The sequence below is a fragment of the Telopea speciosissima genome, chromosome 3 (genome assembly GCF_018873765.1).
Source record: "Telopea speciosissima isolate NSW1024214 ecotype Mountain lineage chromosome 3, Tspe_v1, whole genome shotgun sequence".
NCBI lineage: Eukaryota > Viridiplantae > Streptophyta > Magnoliopsida > Proteales > Proteaceae > Telopea > Telopea speciosissima.
In genome coordinates, this window is record NC_057918.1 from 66,898,705 (window position 1) to 66,922,616 (window position 23,912).

General features: G+C 37.3%; 2 protein-coding genes across 2 annotated transcripts; one reads left to right on the top strand and one right to left on the bottom strand.

The window, feature by feature from the left end:
• Nucleotides 1-557: 557 nt before the first annotated feature.
• LOC122656980 (glutamyl-tRNA(Gln) amidotransferase subunit B, chloroplastic/mitochondrial-like) lies at nt 558-6,681 on the bottom strand. The gene is made up of 8 exons (XM_043851701.1): nt 5,987-6,681; nt 5,452-5,661; nt 4,533-4,673; nt 4,242-4,445; nt 3,741-3,938; nt 3,063-3,131; nt 831-947; nt 558-690 (listed from the first exon to the last, which is right to left on the bottom strand). The coding sequence occupies exons 1-8, from the start codon at nt 6,611-6,613 to the stop codon at nt 610-612; spliced, it is 1,647 nt and encodes a 548-aa protein (XP_043707636.1). The 5' UTR covers nt 6,614-6,681; the 3' UTR covers nt 558-609.
• A 7,817-nt stretch (nt 6,682-14,498) lies between these two features.
• On the top strand, nt 14,499-23,512 carry LOC122653912 (bifunctional TH2 protein, mitochondrial-like). Its single transcript, XM_043847871.1, has 7 exons — nt 14,499-14,904; nt 15,005-15,113; nt 21,245-21,535; nt 21,725-22,145; nt 22,289-22,555; nt 22,929-23,344; nt 23,480-23,512. Exons 1-6 carry the CDS (start codon nt 14,690-14,692, stop codon nt 23,342-23,344), a joined length of 1,719 nt encoding a protein of 572 aa, XP_043703806.1. The 5' UTR covers nt 14,499-14,689; the 3' UTR covers nt 23,480-23,512.
• Nucleotides 23,513-23,912: the final 400 nt, after the last annotated feature.

Here is a 23,912-nt window from a genome sequence, read left to right on the forward strand (position 1 = left end):
TGGCAAACCAAACAATTGCCTATCAACCCACTGGTCAAAACAGAAAATTATGAAATCCATGAGACAAAAGAAAATCATCTTTAGTATCAGAACAAAAGATGAAAAGTAATGAGAAGCCCATATGTGGCCGATTAAGTTTTGCAACAAATGTAGATTAATTTTCATCACATTACCCAGGTATCATAGGACCACCAATGTTTAGTTGAAGAAGTAATGCACATTAAGGGAGCAAACATCAAACACAGGCAATCATCCAATTAAGCAGGAGGAAAACAAAAATCATGTCTCACCAGCAGGATTTAAATATAAATTCATTAAATTAATAAATGAAGGTTATATGAGAAATAAAAATAGATAATTCGGTACTGATCTGAGCCAAAGGACTCACAACAGATGCTAAATGCACTGGGTTATAATTATTTGACTTGAAGGCTCAGTAACAGGAGCTGATCACCAGAACTCCAACTTTAACTGGCTCCTACAGACTGGAAGATGGTTTGCAGCCACCAAAATCTTGACAGAAAGTTTGGTAGGACTGAGCCAATGTCCCACAGCTCTATTATGTTGGCGTATATATAAACCATATGCATTAACCCAACTCTGAAATCATCAGCTTTTGCCATTTAATTTTTCTGAAAGGATCTTGTTTAGAAGCTGTGGGTTGGCTTTACCTTTTGATTCCTTCATCACCTGAAAGTAATTTGTTTCAATCAAAAACCGTTCAAAACAAATACAAAATAATTATGAGAATAACTAACCGAAAGTCATACTCTGGGTTTCTCCATATTTAATACCTGACTTTACAGACAGGGGGGGGGGGGGATTTATACCTGACCAGCAAAATATCCTTGTAACTTAGTTTTTCCTCCACGATATTGTTGAAGCTGCTTTGGATTTTCTGCAAGCACTTTATCCACCATTTTTTCAATCTCAGCAGGATCCACAATCTGTTATTTCCATATTCCCACAGAAACATCGAATCATTCAATGGAAGAAAATACTCTTTGCATACTTTAACAATCACAATCTCACATTCGAAGGGTTTGCAAAAGGGTTGTCATAATTTGTTAAAATACTCTTCACATACTTTAACCATCACAATCTCACATTTGAAAGGTTTGCAAAAGGGTTGTCATAATTTGTTTAACGTTTGCTCAACATGTTCCCTCCCAATAATGGGGAGATGTTGTTCTCACTGCAGCCTATCTCATTAATTGATTGCCTACTAGGATCCTTAACTCCCATAGTCCAACTGAAATAGACTCCTCTAAAACTGAAATAGGACTCTAACTAAGAAATTATAAATCAAATCCTCCTACATATCAATCCCAAACAAAATATAATAAAATAAAATGAAATAAAGTAGAATTACAAGATTAACCTCAAAAAACACAAATAAACTCCTACCAACCCTTATTACACCAAAAACATGATCTAAGCTGGCTTCGCCTCAATCTGGGTTTCTAGATCGGGTGATGCCAGTCCAACCCTGATAACACTACTGTATTACTTCCCTTATATAATTAAAAAGGAGGAGATTCTGTTGACTGCTTCAAGAGCTAAACATAGCTTACGTAGATTCTAAAGAAAGAAATATCTACATCATGGAAATAAGACTACCACTAGCATAGCCTACAGTCCAGTTCAGCATTATAGGACCAAGCATATGGAAATTGACGGCTACTTCATAAAGGAGAAGTTGAGGCCAGTTTTGATATGTCGATATCTATTCCACATACGGAGGTAGATGATCAACTGAAGTAATGCTCATTCCACTGTATGTATCATAGTTGTCATGGCGTCGCCATGCGCCATGGCGTCCTAGCGCTGGAGAAGCATGCATGGCGACCTACGCCATGGCGTCCCTCTTCGATATCTTCTTCCTGTCTCTCTTTCCCACTTCGATTTCTTCTTCCTGTCTCTCTTTCCCTCTCGATTCAATTTCTTCTTCCTGTCTCTCTGTCTCTGTTTTGCAACTAAGAAGTCGCCAGATTTGATTCCAGGAATTAAATACTCCTTGTTTAGTTGATTTCTGTGATGAGTTCTTGCTGGAATTGATAGAACACGATGTGCCGATGCTTCGCTTGAAGGTATAGACTGGACCGAGAAGAGTTGAAGGAGTTATCTCCTTCGTACTGCGCTGTTTTTCGTCCCAGGCTGAAGTCGTAAGGTTGAAGACAACCATAAATCCATAATCCGGTCGTGGGTTATTACAAATCCTTATTTTTGCCTTTTTCCTAAAGTACCCTTCTCTTCTTTTATTCCCCTTTGTCCATACTTTACACATCCCTCCAAGTTTACCCTTAGTCATTAAATCAAAACTCTTTTATGCCCTTTCTTAGATTCTACTTAATTACAAGATTGCCATCCTTAAAACTTGAGAAACAATAGAGAAAAAATAAAACATGGCTTGAGTATACATCTAATAAAACATTAAAAATAGAGAAAATAAAAAATAAAACATGGTCGACATGCTCGCCATGGCGGGCAACATGTCGATATATCGACGTGACACCACCGACTTGGATCACTGTGACGCCGTGACAACTATGGTATGTATAGAAAGTTGGGCATGTCACATAATAATTGAATCCATGCCACAGTTCAAACAGGAACAGTGTAATGCATAGCTACATGTGAGAGCTCTGTCATCTTTGGAAGATCATACAAGGATAGTAGTATACATTCATGAGAGATTCTGGTCCTTCTGTCATAATTCTACATAAATGAAATCAGATGGCGAGCATAAATGTGCTCTATAGACCAAGTCTAACTATAATAATCTTTAAATGACATTATTACCATTCAATGTACTGAAAATCTGAAATGCACAAATTTATCACTCATTAGCTACAAGAATATGCAATTTGGCCATTATTTTCATAAGTAATGTGGTCGCTCATTCTATCTAGTGATTGTAAGTCCTTTGGAGACCAACAGTTTAGATGTTAGCACATTGCATGCATCATTAATAAGAGCATTGGTCTTTATACAACCATCTATCTGAAATAATTAGCATATCATAGGACCTTATCACCATTCAACAAAGTGGAGAGACTTACCTGAACTAGATCTTTTTCTTCTATTAGTGCCTTGACAGTGCCTCCTTTGGATATTAACTCAAAAAGTATCTGCAGGTATAAAGAATAAAACATTTAACATAAGTATAAAATTCAATTTTACATATGATATAGCCAAGCTATCTAGAGTAGTAGTAATAGCAGTAGAGTGGCTGTGAAACCAAAAAACAAGAACTTTGATATGAATAAACTGAAGTGGAATCATGGCACCAGTGAAGTTTGTATTTAGTGCCATGTTTTGTTGAGACAACTGGTATGCTAGCCATCAGATTCATGATATGAGCCACAGCAATTTGTGAATTAGAAATCTTGCATACCCCCTTCCTAATCTGCTCCCCCCCCCCCCTCCTCCTTCCTTTTTAGCTATTTAATTCTATTATTTATTTATTTATTATTTTTGCGTATACCATTCTTTTTTTACTCAGGTCAAGCACTAAACCAACTCATTTATGGACTTCTCAAAAACCGTAGCCTATAATGATGCCTGTTGATGATACTTGATGATGCATCCCTTCGAACTTAATTAAAAAGGGAAAAGAGAAAGATTGTCCATAATGGTAGAAGGGTAAAGAGACACACATGCACGCATATACCTGAACATAGTTTACAGGTTGGTTTCAGTTTATACATGCAAAATAAGAACCAAAGGCAGAGATTCACCTCTTTCCCAATCTTTCCACTTATAGTCCCGCCTTTAATAGAAGATATTAGTTCAGCCAGCTCCTGGGGTGTAAGTTTTATCTCATTTATAGACAACTTTTCATTGTTCAGATAGGCAGCAATATCACCCATTATCCAATTGGCAGCAAGCTTCACATCAGCACTCTTTCCAACAGCTGCATCAAAAAAATCTGCCACCTGAGCCATTTCCTAATAGAAGTTAGAGTTGAACCCACATGATCACTAGGTAATTTACAAACTTGGTATTAAATAGTAGCAGATAAAGCTGACTGATAGTATCATAGTTTTCTCTTTTTTTTTTGTGAAGGGGGTTGCAGCATGATAAATACTTATGACAAAAGAAGTGTATTGGGCTTTAAGAAGTGTATGCACTGATAAACACCTAACGGGAAAATACATTAGACATGAACATCATGTCCTCCATTTGCAATACATGATCTGCTTCTGATACTTGACTCCATGCTTATAAACAGGGCTTACATTTTTGTCATTAGCAAGAAAAAGTACATCCTGCATGCTGAGACCTATTTTTTCATATCTTCTGCGCTTCATTTCTGGAAGTTCAGGTAAAGAAGCGGAAATAGTATCGATGTATTCTTTACTGACAATAACTTCTGGAAGATCTGGTTCGGGAAAATATCGATAATCAGAAAGCCCTTCCTTTTTCCTCATTGAAACTGTTCTCTAAATAAAACAGAGGTTAATGAAAAAAATTAGTCATGAAATTGGAAAGATTTATTTGTCCTTGAATGAACAAATAATTAATCAAACCTGAGTCCCCTCTTCCCAAAGTCGAGTTTCCTGTATAATCTGATCACCCTGTCCTTGACTATGGAGATCTACCTGCCTGGAGATCTCAAAATCAATTGCCCGATTTATTGCCGAAAATGAGTTCATGTTCTTTATCTCAACCTGCCAGAACCAAACAAATGCAGAACAGAGCAACTAATTTATGAGAATGCTACAAATTCACAAGAAGGTGGGAAGCCATGCAGAAAATATATTGATATCCTCAATTATAATAAAAGAAAATAAAAAGCAATTGAAGCATTCTATGCTGCTTTTATCTTGCCCATTCACCAACCAAGTTTTAATTCTTGTCAATGATATATTAAGGCTTACCAGCAGTAAGAAGCAAGGTGGCTCAACTGAGTGGTGTGCCCATTGATTTGGGATCCGCTCCATTGATTATAATATTCTATATACAGTTTTTATAAGATTGGACATGTCATAGAATTTTATTGACAAGGTTATGACACATGCTTGCTTTAGTTATGTTACTTATTATCTTTGTAATCAATATGCAAGTTTCCACTCCATCCTGGTTTCTCAGAAGCAGGATATAACAAAAGTGGTAAGAAGCGGTGAGAATCAATAAGTTAAATGGTCCGTTACTTTGATCTAGTTCTCTCAAAACTTTTATGGTCCCACTAAAGCACTCAAGAAAGGCAACAATCAGTTCTACTTTGAAATTGTAAAACAAAAATCTACACAACCCACAGCACAGAATTTGATCCCTATTCAATAGACTGACCATGGGAAAAGGAAGAAGGTACGAATGAATTCGGAACCTAATTCCACAAGAATATAATTCTAGCTTCACCAATCTTTGAATTTATCTGTATTCCTTGAGTTTATATGCTTGCTAAGAAAACAAAAAAATAAAATTAAAACAAGAAAGATCATTTACCTTAGTTCCAAACTCTGACTGCCCAATTGGCCGGACAGAGACATTTACATCACAGCGCAGCGAACCTTCCTGCATATTGCCATTGCTCACTCCCAAATACCGAACCAACCTCTGTATCTCTGCTGCATACTCTGCAGCCTCAAGACCGCTTCTAATATCAGGCTCAGACACAATCTCAAGCAAAGGCACCCCTGCTCTATTCAGGTCAACCTATAGAAATGATCAACAAGCCCATAAATCAAACACTATCCAACTGAACAGAAACAATACTCATTAATCAGGTTTTTCCTCTTTCTAATATGTAAAAGACCAAGTTATAAGTTAAAAGCCATTCATTTGAGAAATAAGCAAGGTTAAAAATCAATTGCCTAATCTGGGGATACAAGTAAACCAAACAAACCATAAATCTCATTAGTAAAACATAAGAGGGGGAAAAGATATACAAAAACAAAAAAAACAAAAAAGGCAAATCACCTCACACTCTCATAGTAAATAATATTGATGAACACCAAGGAAGGGGGTAAAACAGCATTACCTGGGAGTAGCTTTCAGTTCCTGAATGAAGCAACTTCCCTGCATCTTCTTCCATATGAACCCTGGTAATCCCAAACCTCCTATGCCCTCCACCATACTCGATGGGAAGATCCAACTCAATGAAACCACCCGTAGCAATTGGGACATCGAACTGAGATATCTGGTAGCCCTTTGGAAGATCAGGGTAGAAGTACTGTTTCCTATCAAATTTTGAGTTCATAGAAAGTTTACAGTTGAGTGCGAGACCCACTTTCACACCAAACTCAACGATTTTTGAGTTCAAAACTGGCAAAGCACCAGGCAGGCCCATGCAAATAGGGCAAACATGGGTGTTTGGTTGGGACCCATAGAAATAAGGACACCTACAAAAGGCCTTAGTAAGAGTGGAGAGCTGTACATGGGTCTCTATACCAATGATTGTTTCGTAGTCCTTTGAGGTTTTCTCAACAGTTTTGGTTTGGGTCTGGCTAGAAAATGTCATCTCAAGTTGCTGGTTTTTATGTGTAGTTGTTGGGGCTTGCACACTTTCCATGGTGCAAAAGAAAGCACCATTTTTTCTAACAAAAAGTGCAGACGGGTAAAGGAAGAAAGGGTGTGTTCTGATCCCTCTAAAACAAGTGGAAGCCATCTAATTCGTTAGAGAACAGAACTAGCTAATAGATGCGTCCACGAAGCTTCAACCACTGCATATATTAATGAAAATCAAAAAAAAAAAAAATCAAAATTCAAACATAGGTACCGATACAACCACAAGAACAAATTAAACCGGGAGAGGGGGGGGACAACCACAATCAATTATTTAGAAACCAAGCTACATCATTAAAAACTCACATTTTTCATGAAAAGACAAGCAATATCTGGTAACCTGGTATTAGAAATAATGTATTCTTTCCTTTTCTTTTTTTTTTCTGGAGGGGGGGGGGGTTTTATAAAAAATGTGATTTAAGGTCTGTATTCTTAAGTACAATTATAAGCATAACCAGATGTCCTACACAACCAAAGAAATGTGTTATTTAGGTTCATATGCCCCACTAGCAAGCATGGTGCATGTCAATATATCTGCCCTCCATCAGATCAATTGGTAGATCTCCTTGTTGAATTTAATTTTTTTAATTCACTATTCATTGTATTGGTTCAAAAGATACAGGGTTATGCAATTCATGAGGATTTCTCTTTTCAGTCCCTAACTTTTTCTCATTTTGTACACATTAGCTTAATTATGGGAAATGTCTGTTTAGATTCATTCGAAATGAAAGGGATGAGTTCAGTTATTTTTGTCTGTTTTGTCTTATATGAGATGAAACTCAGGGTTTATACAGTCTACAGAAATGTCCGTGCTTAATCTCTATTAGAATACTTAGAATAACACAGAAATCAAGATGGGTCCCCAATCTTCCTTAGCTTCTGCTTTGGTGGTGGTTACTTTGTTTCTAGATTGCTTCTTAGTAATTGGTGACAGTACCTATCATGTCAATCTAATACTCTTAATGCCGTTTTCTTCCCCCCTCCCCCCCCCCCCTCTCTCTCTCTCTCTCTCTCTCTCTCTCTCTCTCTCTCTAAATGAGTCAAGTTCTGAAAATGCATCCAAGTTAAAGAAGAAGCAATGTTGATGGCCTATCACCTTAATTGCAAAATGTCTGTTTTATGTAACATATGGAAAACTAAATAGTTGTTATTTATTATTGTTTTGGGCTTCTAATAATCAAGGTGCCTTCCACTCTTCTTTAGCTGCCTCAAGTTCTGGGATCATCTAAGAGTGAACCCTAGCCTGGGTTAACATCGAGTTCAATAGGGTCACTTGGATAGTTATTGCTCTACGCAATGGAACAAGTCATGGTGTTGAAATGGTTCCATCATACGCTTCTTATGCAGCAAACTTCAGAACGCCAGGTTTCTTTATTCAATGAAGAAGAAAATTCGTGTTTCGTATACTAGATGAGGAGCTTCTTTCAGGTACTGGAAGTGATGAACAGTCTGCGAAGAAATTGATTATATAGTATGATAGAAATGCACTGACTTATCACTAATTTGACACAATAAAATGCAACTTTTTAGCTACAATTAACATGCCAGAACAAATCACTAATCCAAAATAGGGTGGATTTCCTGCAACCATTCAGGCGACGATGCGGCTCGTCGCAAGCAGGGGATGCCCAAGAATAAGTTTGATAAGCCATAAACAAAAGTACAAAGAATTAAAGAAAAAAGATCCATGCAAAAGATGATTAGCTGAAAATAAATAATATGATGGTGTCGGCTGCCTACCTGATGCACCAGGGGAATAGTTATAAAAATAGAAGGATGGTAAAGAAAAAAAGGGGGAAAGGACACTTAAAGCATTAAGTAGATAAACTCAAAACGACTAGTCAGGGATTCAGAACAAGATAAAATACAGCTCATGTTAACATATAGAGACAAGTAGTACCTCCTACACGGACCAACATATGCATTTTAGATCAGTGATCTTGTTCATACCAACACAACAAGTAGAGGTTAAAATAGCCAAGCATGTACCAGTAAATCCATAAGCACTAATAAAGCAGGCAAAAGCAATAGAAAGTATGCAACAGTGAATTAAAACAAGGTACAGCTAAACACAAAAATGGCAAAGTAATTAATGGGTACAGTGTACACTAGTAACGAAAAGCCAGGAGAACCAGTTGCACAAGCCAGGGGGATGGTTTACCGGAGAGGCAAGTTGAAGCCGACCAGATTGCCCATATAGTCTTACCGTTAAGATAAACCAGGCCGACCGCACCCGCCGCGGTATACTGATAGGTCTTGAGGTCGCTGGTCGAGGTGGTTGCTGGCTTTGGGTGAGTGATAGCTTGGGGCTGGGGGTGGAGGTGGAGGGGGCGTAGAAGGTAGGGGGTAGATTATAGTGCACTAGAGGGGAGTGCTGGAAAGTTGGTGGGGGAGAGTTTGGGGCTGGGGCAAGAGGATTTGAGGGTAGTGAGAATTTCGTGGGATGGGCTGCACGGGGCACTGGGGAAAGGGGGGGGGGGGGAGAGGAGAGGCAAGAGTTAAGGGTAATGTTTGGAGAGACAGAGCTTGAAAAGGGAATGTCTGGGGGTTGAAGCCTGGGTTGAGGATACAGGGCTTGGGAGTAGGGGGTATAGCTAGAGACGAGGATATGAAGATAGGTCCTGAGAGGAGGAGGTCGGGAGAAGTTGAGTGAACGTATGAGAAGCTTTAAGTACTTGATTATCAGGAAACTCACTCACTGCCAAACGAACTCAAAGCCCAATCTATGTGTCACCATCAAGATGGTGATATATAGCTTTCACTAATGAGGCCACAAAGCAAACATGTTGTAATCAATTCACCATACTTCCAGTCGATCTATAGATGGTCGACAAGATAATACAAATAGACCATAAAAGCTCAAACCTAGAAGATGAAATTATAACCTGCAAGTCAAAATGGGGGAGGAGATGACATACTATCCTTACTGATTTGTAACACCAATCCCAGACCCGGAAAATGAGAGAGAGAGAGAGGAAAGAACAATATCAGAGCAGAAAAAGATTAGCAGAGAGGTCGAAATACTGAAGAAAGCTGGGAATGAGGGAGTTCGATTGTAGATGATGAATCAGGGAGAGACAAACCCGACGCAGGCTTGCAGCCAACCCAATTGACCACCTCCCATTTGGATTTTGGAAGGAATAACGCAGAAGCTCAAAACGGCTCTTCAGCACCTAATCTGAAAAAATATGTCAATTCTCTCTCCCAAAAAACACAAAGCCGCATTCAAGTTGTAAGTCGCAACCCATATTTGCGAGCCACGATCACCTTCACATACGTGAAGTCGTGAACGTACAAGATTGTAAGTCGCAACCCAAATTTTCACCTTCAGTTCAAAGCGAAACGGTACAAGACTGCTAAAGTGGCGCCCTACGTGAAAACGTTGACCATGGAAAATATTTGAGTCTGCCACTCTGCCTACCGGGTTTGGTCTGGACATTTGTAAGACCCTCAACCAGATAATCAGACATGTGTTTTGTGGAAAGATCATCTAGGAAAAAGGGTATATTGGGTGAAGGGGGAGCAGCTTTGTAAGAATAAAGGAAATGCAGCTTGGGTTAGAATTGTTGTTTTTGCTCTTGTATTGTTTCAATTTATTCCCAAGCCCATACTTTGGTTAAAGAGCCTTTTTTGTTGGGTTTATTGGTGGGTTTTCACCCAGAAATTTATCCTCTCAAGTGCGGTGCATTGTCCCTACTGCACCACATTTAAGAATTCAATCGTTCATCCAATACTTGAAAGGATAAAAAGACATCATTATCCATGTTTTTACCGTTCACGATCAAACACCATGAATCTATTACATTGATATATAGTCAAGAAAACATCAATCATCGGTGTATTAAAGCCTATGATGCATAACCACAATGACAGTGACCTCTTAGGTTAAGGACCAATCAAATTCTTTAAATGAGAATCTTGTTTCCAACGTACATGAAAGATGCTTGTGTGATCCTATACTATGCACATACTGTATGTGCATTCACATTTGTATCTTGGAATCATCATTTCAAAAAGCACATGGTGTGACGACCATATGAACAAAGTGTCCAGTTCTATCCCTAGTCGAGTACAAATTTAGGTGAAAACCTAAAGACTACTATAGCCTACTAATAATCATACAAATTAAATGAAATTGATAACAACTAAAAATTTTTGGTTTAATGTACCCTTATCGAACACTTATTTTAATGTGTTAATTGAATTTTGAATCGAGTTTTGCTTCACCTATGCTAAAGAGAGAATAGCTTCATCCATATATTTAACACTTCAATGGAACTCTAGGAGCAATGCAATGTTCAGTTCAGACATTCCATATAGGGGGTAGTCATTAAGATTGCATCGATAGGCTTTCTCTTCACCCACGAGGAATAAAAACTTTTTCTTTGAAAAATATGTTTATTAGTTATGAGGGCTTGCTATGATGTCAGGGTGCAATTTGCACCAATAGGTGAAGGTTACGAATTGTCTAATAGGGCTGAGCATTTATTAACGAGAGAGAAAATGGAATCCACAAGTGGTATGGGAGATGATGTGCACAAGAATCTACACATCGGCGACATGCACTTCCTTTTCCCATTAGTTACATGGGAAGGTCATACCTAAAGTTACTCTCTTTTGGGGTAATTATAACGGGGAATATTTAACATGTCAAACTTGATGTTTAAGATGTCCGAGTCCAAGCATAAAAATACAATTCAACCATTATATTTTTATTTTTTAATCTTTGACTAGGATGATGCCATCAAAACCTCCTTGAAAGATTCTCATTGGAAGGATATAACTCAACTATCAAGTTTAAATCTCCTATTTAACCATTTGATGTTGATAAGAAATGTTCAAATTGCATTTTAACTCATGGCAAATGCAATGGTACAATCTCATCTATGACTAGACCATCAAAATTTTTTAAATAATCTAACGGGAAGGATAGAGTTTAACAATCATGATTTAGGCTTTTTAAAACCTTTTATTTAATTATAATCATTCATCTATATTTTTAAAATACGACAAACATGATGGTACGATCTGATATAAAATAGGGCCCACATAAATTTTTTCTACTTTTTATTTTGATCGTGATCTAAATGTTAATCACGATACACATGATGAAACAATCCAATCTACAATCAAACCATCGCAATCATGCAGTTAATGTTTTTTTTTTTGGTGCAGTTGTCAAGGGCCTATTGGCCATCAGGACCCAACAAGGGATCACAAGGGATCAATATGGTACCTACATGGGCTCCACTTCTTGGAAAATAAGTAAATGTGGATTTGGTGTCGCTAAGGAGACTTGAACCGCCGATCAAACTCTTGACGCAATTCTCCTAAGGAGCAAACCACCAAGACAAGCCCTGGATCGATGCAGTTCATGTTTCAATATGGGATAACGGTTCAAATAAATGATTTCAATTATCATAACTATAAATCTTGTGAAACTTATGGTTAACGTGATTTAAAATATTAGATTACTGGTCATGATCTCTTCTTTTTTTTAAAAAAAATTTAGTTTTACCGCCCCCGCCTCCCACACAAAAAAAAAAAAAAACGAAAGCGTAGAAATGTCATGACTTTAATGGTTAATGGTTGAATCTTATCTTTCTAATGGTACTTTTCAAAATATGGCGAAACTTGGGTAGAGGTGCAACTAGGTCGAGCAACGCAGTGATTCTTTTTTTATTGGTTTGCCAACCCAGCTCCATCCAAAGGTCTCAACTCTCAAGGCTCGACCTAGGCCATAGGTTGTGGGGGCGAGTGGGACTTGGCTTTATTTTTAGGGGTATCATTTTTACGTTTTATACAACAAGTGGGCATAATATAATTTGAATCTAAGTTTAGGGTTGTTATCCAGGCAATTTTTGGTAAAAAAAAATTTTCAATTGATTTTTTGTTTTTGTTTTTGTTTTTGGTAAACAACTGACTTAATTGAAGACGTCTAAATTGAAGCATCAAACTTATCTATGCTTTATTTTTATTATTTTTATGTTACTTTTATACAAAAAGTGGGACATAATATAATTTTTAACCTAAGTTTATGGTTGTTTGATCCTGTACTTAGCCAAGTAATTTTTGATAAAATTAAATTGAACCAGTCTATACATTAAGTTTCAAATATTAACTATTAATATAAGGAGAAAGTTTTTCTTCATTACGCGGTGAAGATTTATCGCATCATCCCAGAGTTCATGAATCCCTATGGGTTTTAGTATGTTTTCTAAAATACTCTTTTAATACCCTCTTACACGCATTTGAAAGTTTAGAGTGGATGAATTTCCATTCACTGTGTCTTAAGGAAAATTTGACCTATATATATGATTACCTTGTAAATTTTCTTCATTGTAACTTAATTTCAATTTATACATAATTGACAAGGATTGATAACAGATCGATAAAGAACCAATAAATGGCTGGTAGACTGAAATTGATAAAGTACCGAAAGCTATAACCGACCAAAATCTTATCTATTTCTATTTCGATTTTTAGAATCAATTCCTACATCTGTGGTTTTGGTGTCAACCATTAAATAAGCTAAAGGTAATCAATCATTCTATGAGGACCGAAGTTGACTTATTTTGACATCCCTAGGTCTTCTCTTTGCTTCTGCTACTTTGAACTAGGTGGGACCCATAGTTCACCACATCATGTCCACCACATACCATTTCTACCAATCACATTTTGCCACGTATTTCCTGTTTTAGACCACAAAAGTATAAAAAGTTTAGATGTCTTTACCGTATGACACGTGGATATCTGATGATGTGGTGATCATAAAAGTTATCTCAAACTGCCACCTCATGTGCATGCATCAATGGGCGTGTGTCACTATTTCCACCACCTATGGGCTCACGTAACAATAGTGACATTCTACAATTTAGATCTTCTATTGTTAAGCTGTCTGGTAAGATCGTGCTGTCCACACACGGTGCTACATGCAATGATCACCTTATTTTAATTTGAACAAGACGTTTGGACAAGGATAAGACGGACCTTATGTGCAATATCGTGTCTAATATCGTGTCTGAACACATTGCTATGTAACACTCTGTGCCTGAACAGCACGATCATATCAGGCAATTCCGCATGAGAGGACCAGGATTAGGCAGTCTATCTCCGTAAGACCCGTCAATAAAAGGTCTCGTGGATTTCATAGAAAGGTCCAAGTCAAAACCCAATAAGGGACTTTTTTTTTTTGTTTTTTTCTATTTGACTATCCACTAAAGTTCACTGGCCCCACTCGCATCAGTCGCATGGCATGGCATGCCATATCCATAAGTGTTTTTTTTTGGTAAAAGCCATATCCGTAAGTAGTTTCGTGGAGTCACTCCTGTAAAGTAAAAGATTCCAATCCAACGAACAATCACTGGGGGAGCCCCATTACAATTGACTTCAGATTCGCCACACTAAAAAAAGATCTTGGTCCACATGACGCAGCAACACATCTGACATGAAGAAAACATATTGGATAAGCCATGGCCCACATGAGTGGCGACAGAGTGAATATCTTAGTATTTAATGTCAGTAGCCTACATCTGCCGTTCGATTAGGATAATTGGCATAACAAGATCTAGAATATCTGTCAGATTGGAATATTAGTTGGTTGTGTATATTATTATATTACAGCCGTATTAACGTAAGAATAACGCCCCACCTACTGTCGAGTATCCAGAAGCAGAGAGAAAAAGAGGTTCATTTGTTTTTTCACTCGTGTCTCGTGACGTGTAATGGCCGACTCGGTCCGATATTCGAACCGCCCACCCTGAGTCCACTCACGAGTCACGAGGTCGCTTTTTAAGAGTCGACACTGGCCGCCATCTCTTCCGCTCTCTCTCTCTCTCTCTCTCTCCTCTTGTTCGGTTCTCCCGTTTTCCCGCTGAAGGAAACCTTATAAATACAAACAGAAAGCACGGAATCAAAGCAAAACGATTCAACGAAAACGAAATCAGTTTCTCTTCCTCTCTCGTTCGTCGCTGTCTTTCTTTTCTCTCTTGAATTCTTGATGTTAATGCGTTTCTTATTCAATCCGAGCATGAACTCAAATGTCAGAATCATCTCTGCTTATGTGACAAGTTTCGGCGTTATAGATCCTCTGAAGTGACTGCTCTGATCTTCTTCTGTTGTGAGATTACCGCAAAAGCACTAACGCTATTCTCTTGATTGGAATTGGACGACATCGACGATGACTACGATAGCCAAGAATGTGGCTATGAGGAATGTGAAAGCGCCTGTCGACGATGGGATAGCGAAACAGTTCTGGATCAAGTTCAGGGATGAATCATTGTTCGTGATTTACACTCCTTTCGTCGTCTGCTTGGCTTCAGGCCAATTGGAATTGGAGTCTTTCCACCATTTTATTACTCAAGACGTGCATTTCCTTCGAGCTTTCGTTAAGGCGTGAGTTTCTACTTGATTCTTCCCTGAGTTCTTGATTGTTGGTTTAGGGTTTAAGGGAGGTTTTTGATCGCTCGTTGGTGTGTTTGTATGTTTACTTTAGGCTACATTTGGCAGAAGATGTTGCTGATGATGACGAGAACGAATCTGCTATTGCGGAATTGAGGAAGCATGTCAAACAGAAGCTTAAAATGCACAAGTCTTTTGTCAAAGTAAGCTCAAGAGATACTTACCTTTTCTGTTTTCTTTCAAAATCTTGGCATCCGCTTTACAAGTCTTTTGTCCAAGTAAGCTAGCTTAAGAGATACTTACCTTTTCTGTTTTATTTTAAAATCTTTGCATACGCTTTCACATTTCTTTAGAGATCACCGGTTGGAATCCAAAGACCAAATATGGGGAATGACATGATGTTTGAATCTTCTTTACGGCATTTAATTGCCATTGATGGAGGCATTTTATGAAGAATCTCTTTCAGCAGTCACAAAATAAAATTCCACTAAAACTATGCACCATAGAGGACTTGAACAAGTAGTAAAACATATCACCAAGGACTGGGGGAGGTTCTTAAATTGCCTGTCTGTTTCTTTTAAAATCTTCACTTCTGTTTTCACATTTCTTGCAAAATCTTTCAGTTAAAATCCAGCAAGACTGAATGTTAGTAATGACCTGATATTCTTAACTTCTTGACTGAATTCAAATGATAATGTCCTCTTGAAATTTTTTAGCATTTAATAAAATATTGAATTCATGAGTCACAATTCCAATTCTGTCAAGGTTATGGTTATCATCAATGAGGAATCAACTAAAATATATCAGCAAGAATTGATGTAGGTTCTTATGGATCTATTAAAACATTATAGAATAAAAGAATCATTTATAGTCATAGCCTTACTTTTGAATATAGATGAATGTGCAGCTGTTTTACATTAGTCTTACTGATTGTGCATAGCGTTGGCCATTTTTAACATTGCCTCTGGAAGAAGTGGGCTTTGTATCTTCTTAGATTCTGTACGAATCATGTATAACTTATTAGGTCTATTAAGAGGACTATAAATTAGAAATTGTTGAACAAGTTACTTACACTTGGAAATAATATGTGGATTCTAGTAAGAAAAACAAATTACAGGTGAGAGGAAGTTATGTAATATATATATATTTTTTGGAGAATAGGAAAGTTATGTAAGTCCTGAACAGATTGGAGGCACTTTTGTATTTTGTCCAATGGAAGGCAATTATCGTATCGGCAGAATTTCTCACAGAATACACCTAACAGATTACCAGATTCAACCTTCTGGTATTAAATTACCATCTGTTGGTTAATGCATTGGTAAGATTCTCTTGGCGTTCCTATATTAAAGTATGATCCTATGCAAACAATTCTTCTACTGTGGTGGAGTCTTGGTTTGAATGCCCTTCAAACAGGTGCTAGAGATATTTTGAAAGGAAACAGAAAACTTTCCTGAGATCATAATTGGGCCATGGGCATCCATATTACACCAGAATAACTTCTCATTCTATTGGTTTTCATTCCACCTATCTTATTCGGTATTATTTATGTATTTGAAATATCCCCTTTGAATTTATTAAGAGTGCCCAGGGGATTTCTGGTTTTCATCCAACTATCTTATGGTATTATTATTTTATTTCTTTTTAGATTAAGAGATTGAGTGGTTGTGTTAGCTAAGGAAACTTCCAAGCAGTTGGTTACGATTGAGATTAGTTTCCTAGTTAGCATTGGTTGTTTATTATTAATTTTCCTAGTTAGATTAAATTACTCCCATACAATAGTTTGTGGATGGGAGATTTTAAAGTCCTTCTCTGTTTTGATTCCTTTTTATTTAATATACAATTCTATCCAGGTCACTCCAACGGCAGCCATGCATGGAGGTTCCTGATTTATCTCTGTTTGTTTCTCTTTATTTTCCTTTTTAAATTCTGATTCTGTCCAAGCGTGGTCAAGGTTGGTTGTAAATATATTGTAGGAGGCTCAGTAATGTAGTGTTAACCTTGAACCAATGAAGTCAAGTGGGAGACTAGCTTGCGACAGGATCGCAGGTGTAGGGACAACTCAGATATGCATTATGGTTAAATGTCTCTTTTGTTAAGGAGAAGTCTGTACAATCTTTTTGTCGATCCAATGGTTTGAAGATATAAGGTAGTCTTAAAAATAGCAAATCACCAAAAGAGATACCAGATTTAGTAAACAACGGATATAAAAAAACTAGGAACTAGGTTTGAAGAAATCAGAGGGTAACCAAAAGAGATACCAGATTTTGTAACCAACAGAAATAAAAAATTAGGAACTAGGTTTGAAGAAATCAGAGGATAACCAAAATAGTAAGTTGCTGAAAATAGAAACTCAGATTTAGTAACTACAGAAAAAAATGCAACTAGTGGGAGTTATAGCTAGAGAAACCAAAATAGGAAGTGGAGAATAAAATTAGTAACTAAGGAAACCAAGTAAGAAGAGGGTGTAGAAAATACAAAGTAATAGAAAATTGAAACTTGTACAGGTATGTTACAGCCATAGTTGTCAAGGCAACCCCTAGGCACCGCCTAGGGGTCTAGGCTCTTTCTTGGGTCCAAGGCGGTAGCATACCTTGTTAACACTTCATAAGTTTACTTTAATTTATGTTTATTGCTTTATTTTTTGATGAATATTCATATATTGTATCATATGCTTTATTTCTTATATGTTGGTTATTGCATATTAGATCATTACTAGTATAGCTATAATTATATCATATTTCATTGATATGGATTGTATGTTGCATAGAAACATAATTTTGTAAATTATCATTGTTATATTACATGTAGTCAGGTGTGCGCCTTGTCGCCTAGGTGCCCCTCCAATGCCTTAGGTCACCTAGTCACCTTAACAACCTTGGTTACTGCTGCAGGACACTAAGGAGAGCAATGAACTCCCACTAACAGGAGAAATGATGGATTGATGTGGTGGCTTTTCCTGCACTAAGTAATGATCTGAAACTTTAATGGAAGATAGAGAAAGAGAGACCTCTCATCTAAATGTAGAGAAGGAATCCCACAAATTCCAGCCTTGGCATCCCACCAAGGTTTCCCTACTACCTCCCACACTAGAACAGTTCTGAATCCCACAGAACCATGCTCTGTCTCTCACAGAACTCACAAGTTCAAGGATAAATTGTTCCTCCAATTGTTAGTGTGTTATGATTCTCTCTTCTTTATTTATAACTTCATGGAAATAAGAAAAATAGGAACCCTCATATGTGGAAAGAGGAATCCTTTACAATCTAAGCGTTTTACAAAATAGAAACTAACACTAATCCCGTACAAGACTCAAATTCCTCATATTTGGGTTTATAGAACTGACCCATTGTAGAATGGGCCCATTACAATAGTAAACCCAAAAATACTAAGCTCATGGCCCATATAATCCTTTGGACACTCCAAATTAAACATATTGGTTCATTCTTGATCCAGTCCAATGGCCTGGTTTGTTGTTGGCCTTCTTATTCTTTTGAACTGCATCACCCACTACTATAAGATTGAATGAATGGAATTGATGTAGTTTATTGTGATAGTGAGGTTTTTGCCTCTCTCTCCTCATCTTTCTTCTAAAATTACTGTTCATGGGTACTGTTCACAGTCTCAGAACAGCCCCTTATCTCCCCTTCTTCTTCCCTAGTAGATCGAGTTCTTCTTTCCATTGATCTGAAACCCAGCACCAGCAGATCCATCTCTCCAACCTGCATCACTCCTTCTCACTCATCAGGGGTTAAAGTCATTGTTTCATTATCTATGACTTCACATCTATACTTATGGAAGTCTAGCAAACAAATTTGAAAATATAACTCAAGTGTACCAAAATGTTGTATATGTCTTAAACAGCTTGTAGAGTGCCATTCTACCAGGGGCAAATATTGGAATATTGCACTGATCCTAAATCATGGTATTCAAAAAACAATGTTGAAGTGAATGGTTTTTTTGAGATCCTAGGAAGACATGGAGTGAGTAAAGCACTTAAAGAAACATTCCAGTTTTACAAACCATGCTGAAATCATTTAACTAGTTTGGAGGGCATGCCTAATACATTGCTGCATTTGTTTTCCTTAGTGTTAAAATTCATAGAATCCACAGTCTGCATTGAAGAGCCAAGAAGTCATTTAGTATAAGGCCAAATTGTATTATTGAGTTGGTTTGATTTTCTTTAGTTAAATAAACTTGATTTATTGAGTTGAAATATATGGCATGGACTGATCAGGGTAACTGAGATTTTCTTTTTGGGAGTAATCAGTTGAATAAGAACTGGAATATTTTGAAGTAAAAAACTAGTTCTCCCAATGCATTGAGATCCCATTCCAAGAACCTCTGACAAATTACATCTTTGACTTCCTGTGCTATAGAGACCCAATTCAACCAAATATTGCTTTGATTTCACGGTCAAACAAATCTAACTGGGACACATTTATTACCTAGTGGAGGTGGGTTTCATAAAGCTTCCAATTGAATTCACAGGAATCTGTGACCATATTCACTATAAAAAACTATTAGTTTGTGTGCATACATGTGTGTGTGTATGTTTGTAGTTTTTTTTCCCATCCGTACCAATATATTGAGAGATGCATAATTTGTTCTGTTATATAGTCTGGCTGTATTTTTTACGCCAGTTTAGAAGTACACCTAACATAAAACTAGTTTTGTAGAAGTTGTGGGTATATGCAATAAATTTTAATATCGTGAAATGCTTAAGTAATGAGACTCTGATCAAAGAAATTACTGGTTTTTGCCATATATCAGATTTTTTTTCATAATTTGTTGCTGCAGTAGAAAGGCTATCAGAATTTTTTTTTCCATGTAACTGAAGAATTGCTATATGCTTTAGTTTGGAAGTTCCTAAAAGAGCAATGCTAGGAGGGCCATGTTGTCTGTTCTCTACAGGACCCCCAGAATGTGATTGGCTGTTGTCATTTTGGCAGGTGGGAGTTGAAAAGTCATAATTTTTTTTACTATTTGAAATTAAACCGCCACATACAGTCATGTGTTGGGTTCCTTTAGAAAATGGACTGATGTGGTCCTCTAGACATTTCCATTCCTATTTCCTGCGACTGATAATGAGATACTTAAATAGTAATGTAGCAAAGTTAATTTCTTCTTAGTTATATACTTTTCACCTAAAATAACTAATGCTTACTGTAGAAAGTAATCTTAGACTTTTTGAACCCAATAATCAATTGCATCATAATACCAGTGCATGTAATGCAGTCAGCTGTACAGGTCCCACCATTCAATGATGCTGGCCTAGAACATCTATGTAGTAAACTGACTTTACTATAGATCATTACATGCTACCCATAGTTGTCATGGCGTCTAGGTGCCCATCTAGGTGATCAAGGAACCGGGACACCTGGGTGTTGCCTATAACTAACTGTTTTGAATGTTTAAGAAGAAAAGATTGGATTCTTGGTTTGCATACATGTTTAGAGATAGTGTAGAATACAATTTGAATGCTTTTCCTATCCATAGATGAGTATGATTTTTAAGTGCTGAAACTTTGCTGCCCTTTAGGGGAATGCCCTCATGCTTGATTTTAAGGTACCACTCTATTGGCCTTGGAGAAAAAGGGAAGGCATACTTTCTGACAGAACTGGGGCTGGCCTCATGTCTGAACTTCTCACTCTCCTTATTGTAAAATTGTATAGTGAGATGATTCACTTCCTTACCAAATGAGGCATCTCTACATCAATCTTGTATCATGATTGAGCATTGCTGCTGAGAACTGACCTGTATTTCTTTGTTTTCAGCAAATTTTGTTCATTGTCTGTTTTGGGAAAGTAACAATTACCTTCCAATCTCTTATGTGCATCTTTCTTTTTTTAATTAATAACAACTAGCTTTACCTATCATGAATAAAATAAAAAAGGAAAAAGCTTCAATTGCACGTGTAGGTATCTTTTTTTCCCCCAGTCAATTTTTTTTATCCATTTAGGCTCCGTTTGGTAGCAAGGGGAATCAAAAAGAAGGGAAGTGAAATTTTCATACTTAAAAAAGGAATTTTTGTAATCAGTACCCCATGTGACGGTATCACTAAATCCAAATCATTCCATATTTGGTTATTATATTCCACTTTACTTTGCATCCAATTCCCTTTGGTTTAAAATGTAAAATAAATATTACATGTAAAATGTATATTTACTAAATATGGTAAAAAATTTAAGTACTTTATATAATCACATGAGGTAATGATTATAAAAGTTTTTTTTTTAGGTTTGAAAATTTTCCCTTTCCTTCCCTTTGATTCCCCTTGCAACCAAACAGAGCCTTAGTTTTTCTATTTACATATTCTAAGGGAATGACTATGCAGGAATGGGGCTTTGATCCTGCAAATGAGACAAGTGCCACCTCAGCAACACTGAAATACACTGATTTTTTGGTGGCAACAGCCTCAGGAAAGGTGGAAGGAGAAACAGGTCGGGGTAAATTTGCTACTCCCTTTGAGAAGACAAAACTTGCTGCTTATACACTTAGTGCTATGACACCTTGCATGAGGCTCTATGCCTTCCTTGGCAAAGAGCTACGGGGACTTCTGTATTCTGATGAAGGCAGTCACCGCTACAAGAAATGGATTGACAACTATTCCTCTCAAAATTTTGAGGTTTGTTTCATTAGTAATATGTTATAATTTTTATCCCCCTGATGGGTCTTCTAACCAATACACTTTCTGATACTGCCATTTATTCTTTTCTGATTCATTAGTACCATTTACTCTTTAATTTCATGATACTGCACTATTTATTCAAGCTGCTCATCCAATTTTTCCCTCCCTCTCCTGAATGGGGCACAGGCATTGACTCGGCATACTGAGGAGTTGCTTGAACAACTAAGTGCCACTTTGACAGGCGATGAGCTTCAAGTTATGGAAAGGATTTATCATAAGGCTATGAAACTTGAGAAAGAATTTTTTACTGCTCAACCAATTGTTCTACGAGCTATATTTCCTTTGACTAGAGTGCTTGACCCTGTGGAGTATCGCCTCATTCTATTTTCTGATTTTGATTTGACTTGCACCATTCTTGATTCCTCTGCCATTTTAGCGGAGATTGCAATATTAACTGTACCAAAATCTGATCGGAGGGAAACGGAAACAGAAAATCCACTTCCCGGAATGTCATCTGCTGATCTGAGGAATTCATGGGGTGTTCTTTCAAAGGAGTATACAGAAGAGTATGAACAATGCATTGAGAACATTATGCTCAAAGAGACAGGTATACAGAGCTGGTGCTTTTTTTCGTTGTCATTTTTCATATTTCGTTCAATGCATTGCATTTCTAAGATGGTCCCAACTTTCATGATCAACAGCTTATGAAGAGCCTCATATACATTTGTCAAACATCCTATTGTTTTGCAGTGCCAGAGTTCAATTATGAAGGTCTGTCCAAAGCACTTGAGAAAGTCTCCGACTTTGAGAAACGGGCAAATGCAAAAGTAATTGAGTCAAGGTTACTGAAGGGTTTAAATCTGGAAGACATAAAAAAGGCTGGTGAGCGTCTTATACTCCAAGATGGTTGTACCGGGTTCTTTCAGACAATTGTAAAGAATGAAGGGCTGAAGGCAGACGTCCATATAATTTCTTACTGTTGGTGTGATGATCTGATTAGATCGGCTTTCTCATCAGGTATTTTCTTTACTATTTAATTGGAAAATAGATCTCCTTTGTTAAGCTGTTTTCTTTCTTTTATGCTGGTACTTGCAAGGTGAACTCAACCAAACCAACCTATTAAGACTGAACAGACTTCTTGATCCTCTTCTTCTGTTCTGCACTATCTAGGACTCTACTTATTTGGGTCAACTACTTGGGTTCAAGTTGTGCGCTTTTGATATAATGTTTAGCTTCTTTATCATACATTGTGCAAAAACATGGCTTCCATAGATATTGATCTTCAATTGCCTGATCAACCCTAAGTGCTATGTTTTGAATCATTTCTGGAAAAGACCTACTAAAGTTCTACTCCTTTTTTTTTGTTTTTTTTTTGGGTTCTGTTGAGCAGGGGATCTTAATGTTCTGAATATACATGCAAATCAGTTTGCTTTTGAAGAATCCATTTCTACGGGTGAGATTATTAAGAAAGTAGAGTCACCCTTGGAAAAAGTAGAAGTTTTCAAAGAGATTCTAAAGAATTGTGAAAATGGTAGCACGCGCTTGTCTATCTACATTGGAGACGCACTGGGTGACATACTGTGCCTACTCGAAGCAGATATAGGGATCATAATAGGATCAAGCCCAAGTCTGAGAACAGTTGGAAGGGAATATGGTGTTAAGTTTGTTCCACTGTTGTCTGGTTTGGTGAAGAAACAGAAGGAATTCGATGGCAGCTCTTGTATTTGGAAGGGGTTGTCTGGCATTCTTTACACGGTCTCTAGTTGGGCCGAAATACATGCCCTCATTTTGGGGACTAGAAGTTAGGAAATATACCTACCTACCTACCTTGTAAAGCCCTTTGGAAACAAAAAAAAAAAATTAGAAAAAGGAAATAGTGAATGCCACATTTTTTGATTTGTTTGATGATGATGATGCCCTCATTTTGGGTGGGGCCTATAGAAGTTAGGAACTATATCTTGTAGCCCTTTGGGGCCGGAAAAATAGAAAAATGGAAATAGAGAGACACCACATTTTACATTTTGATTGTTGTATATCTTGTAGCCCTTTGGGGCCGGAAAATAGGAAAAAGGAAATAGAGAGATACCACATTGGCACATTTTACATTTTGATTGCTGATGATGATGCATGCCCTCTTCCAAACCTTTCTCCACCCCTCCCTACCTTCTTTATCTTTTCAATGACAAATATTTAGGATTGAAAGGTGAAACTATGAGAAAAGGTCAAAGAGAGAGGGCTTTTCATGGCGGCCAATCACGATGGCATTTTTATTTTTTTTGGATGAATAATGGCATTTTTCTTCTTTTGGGGATAGGCATTGAACTATTGATGGCATTACTACTACTACTGCCATGGGACGCATCCAATGACCACA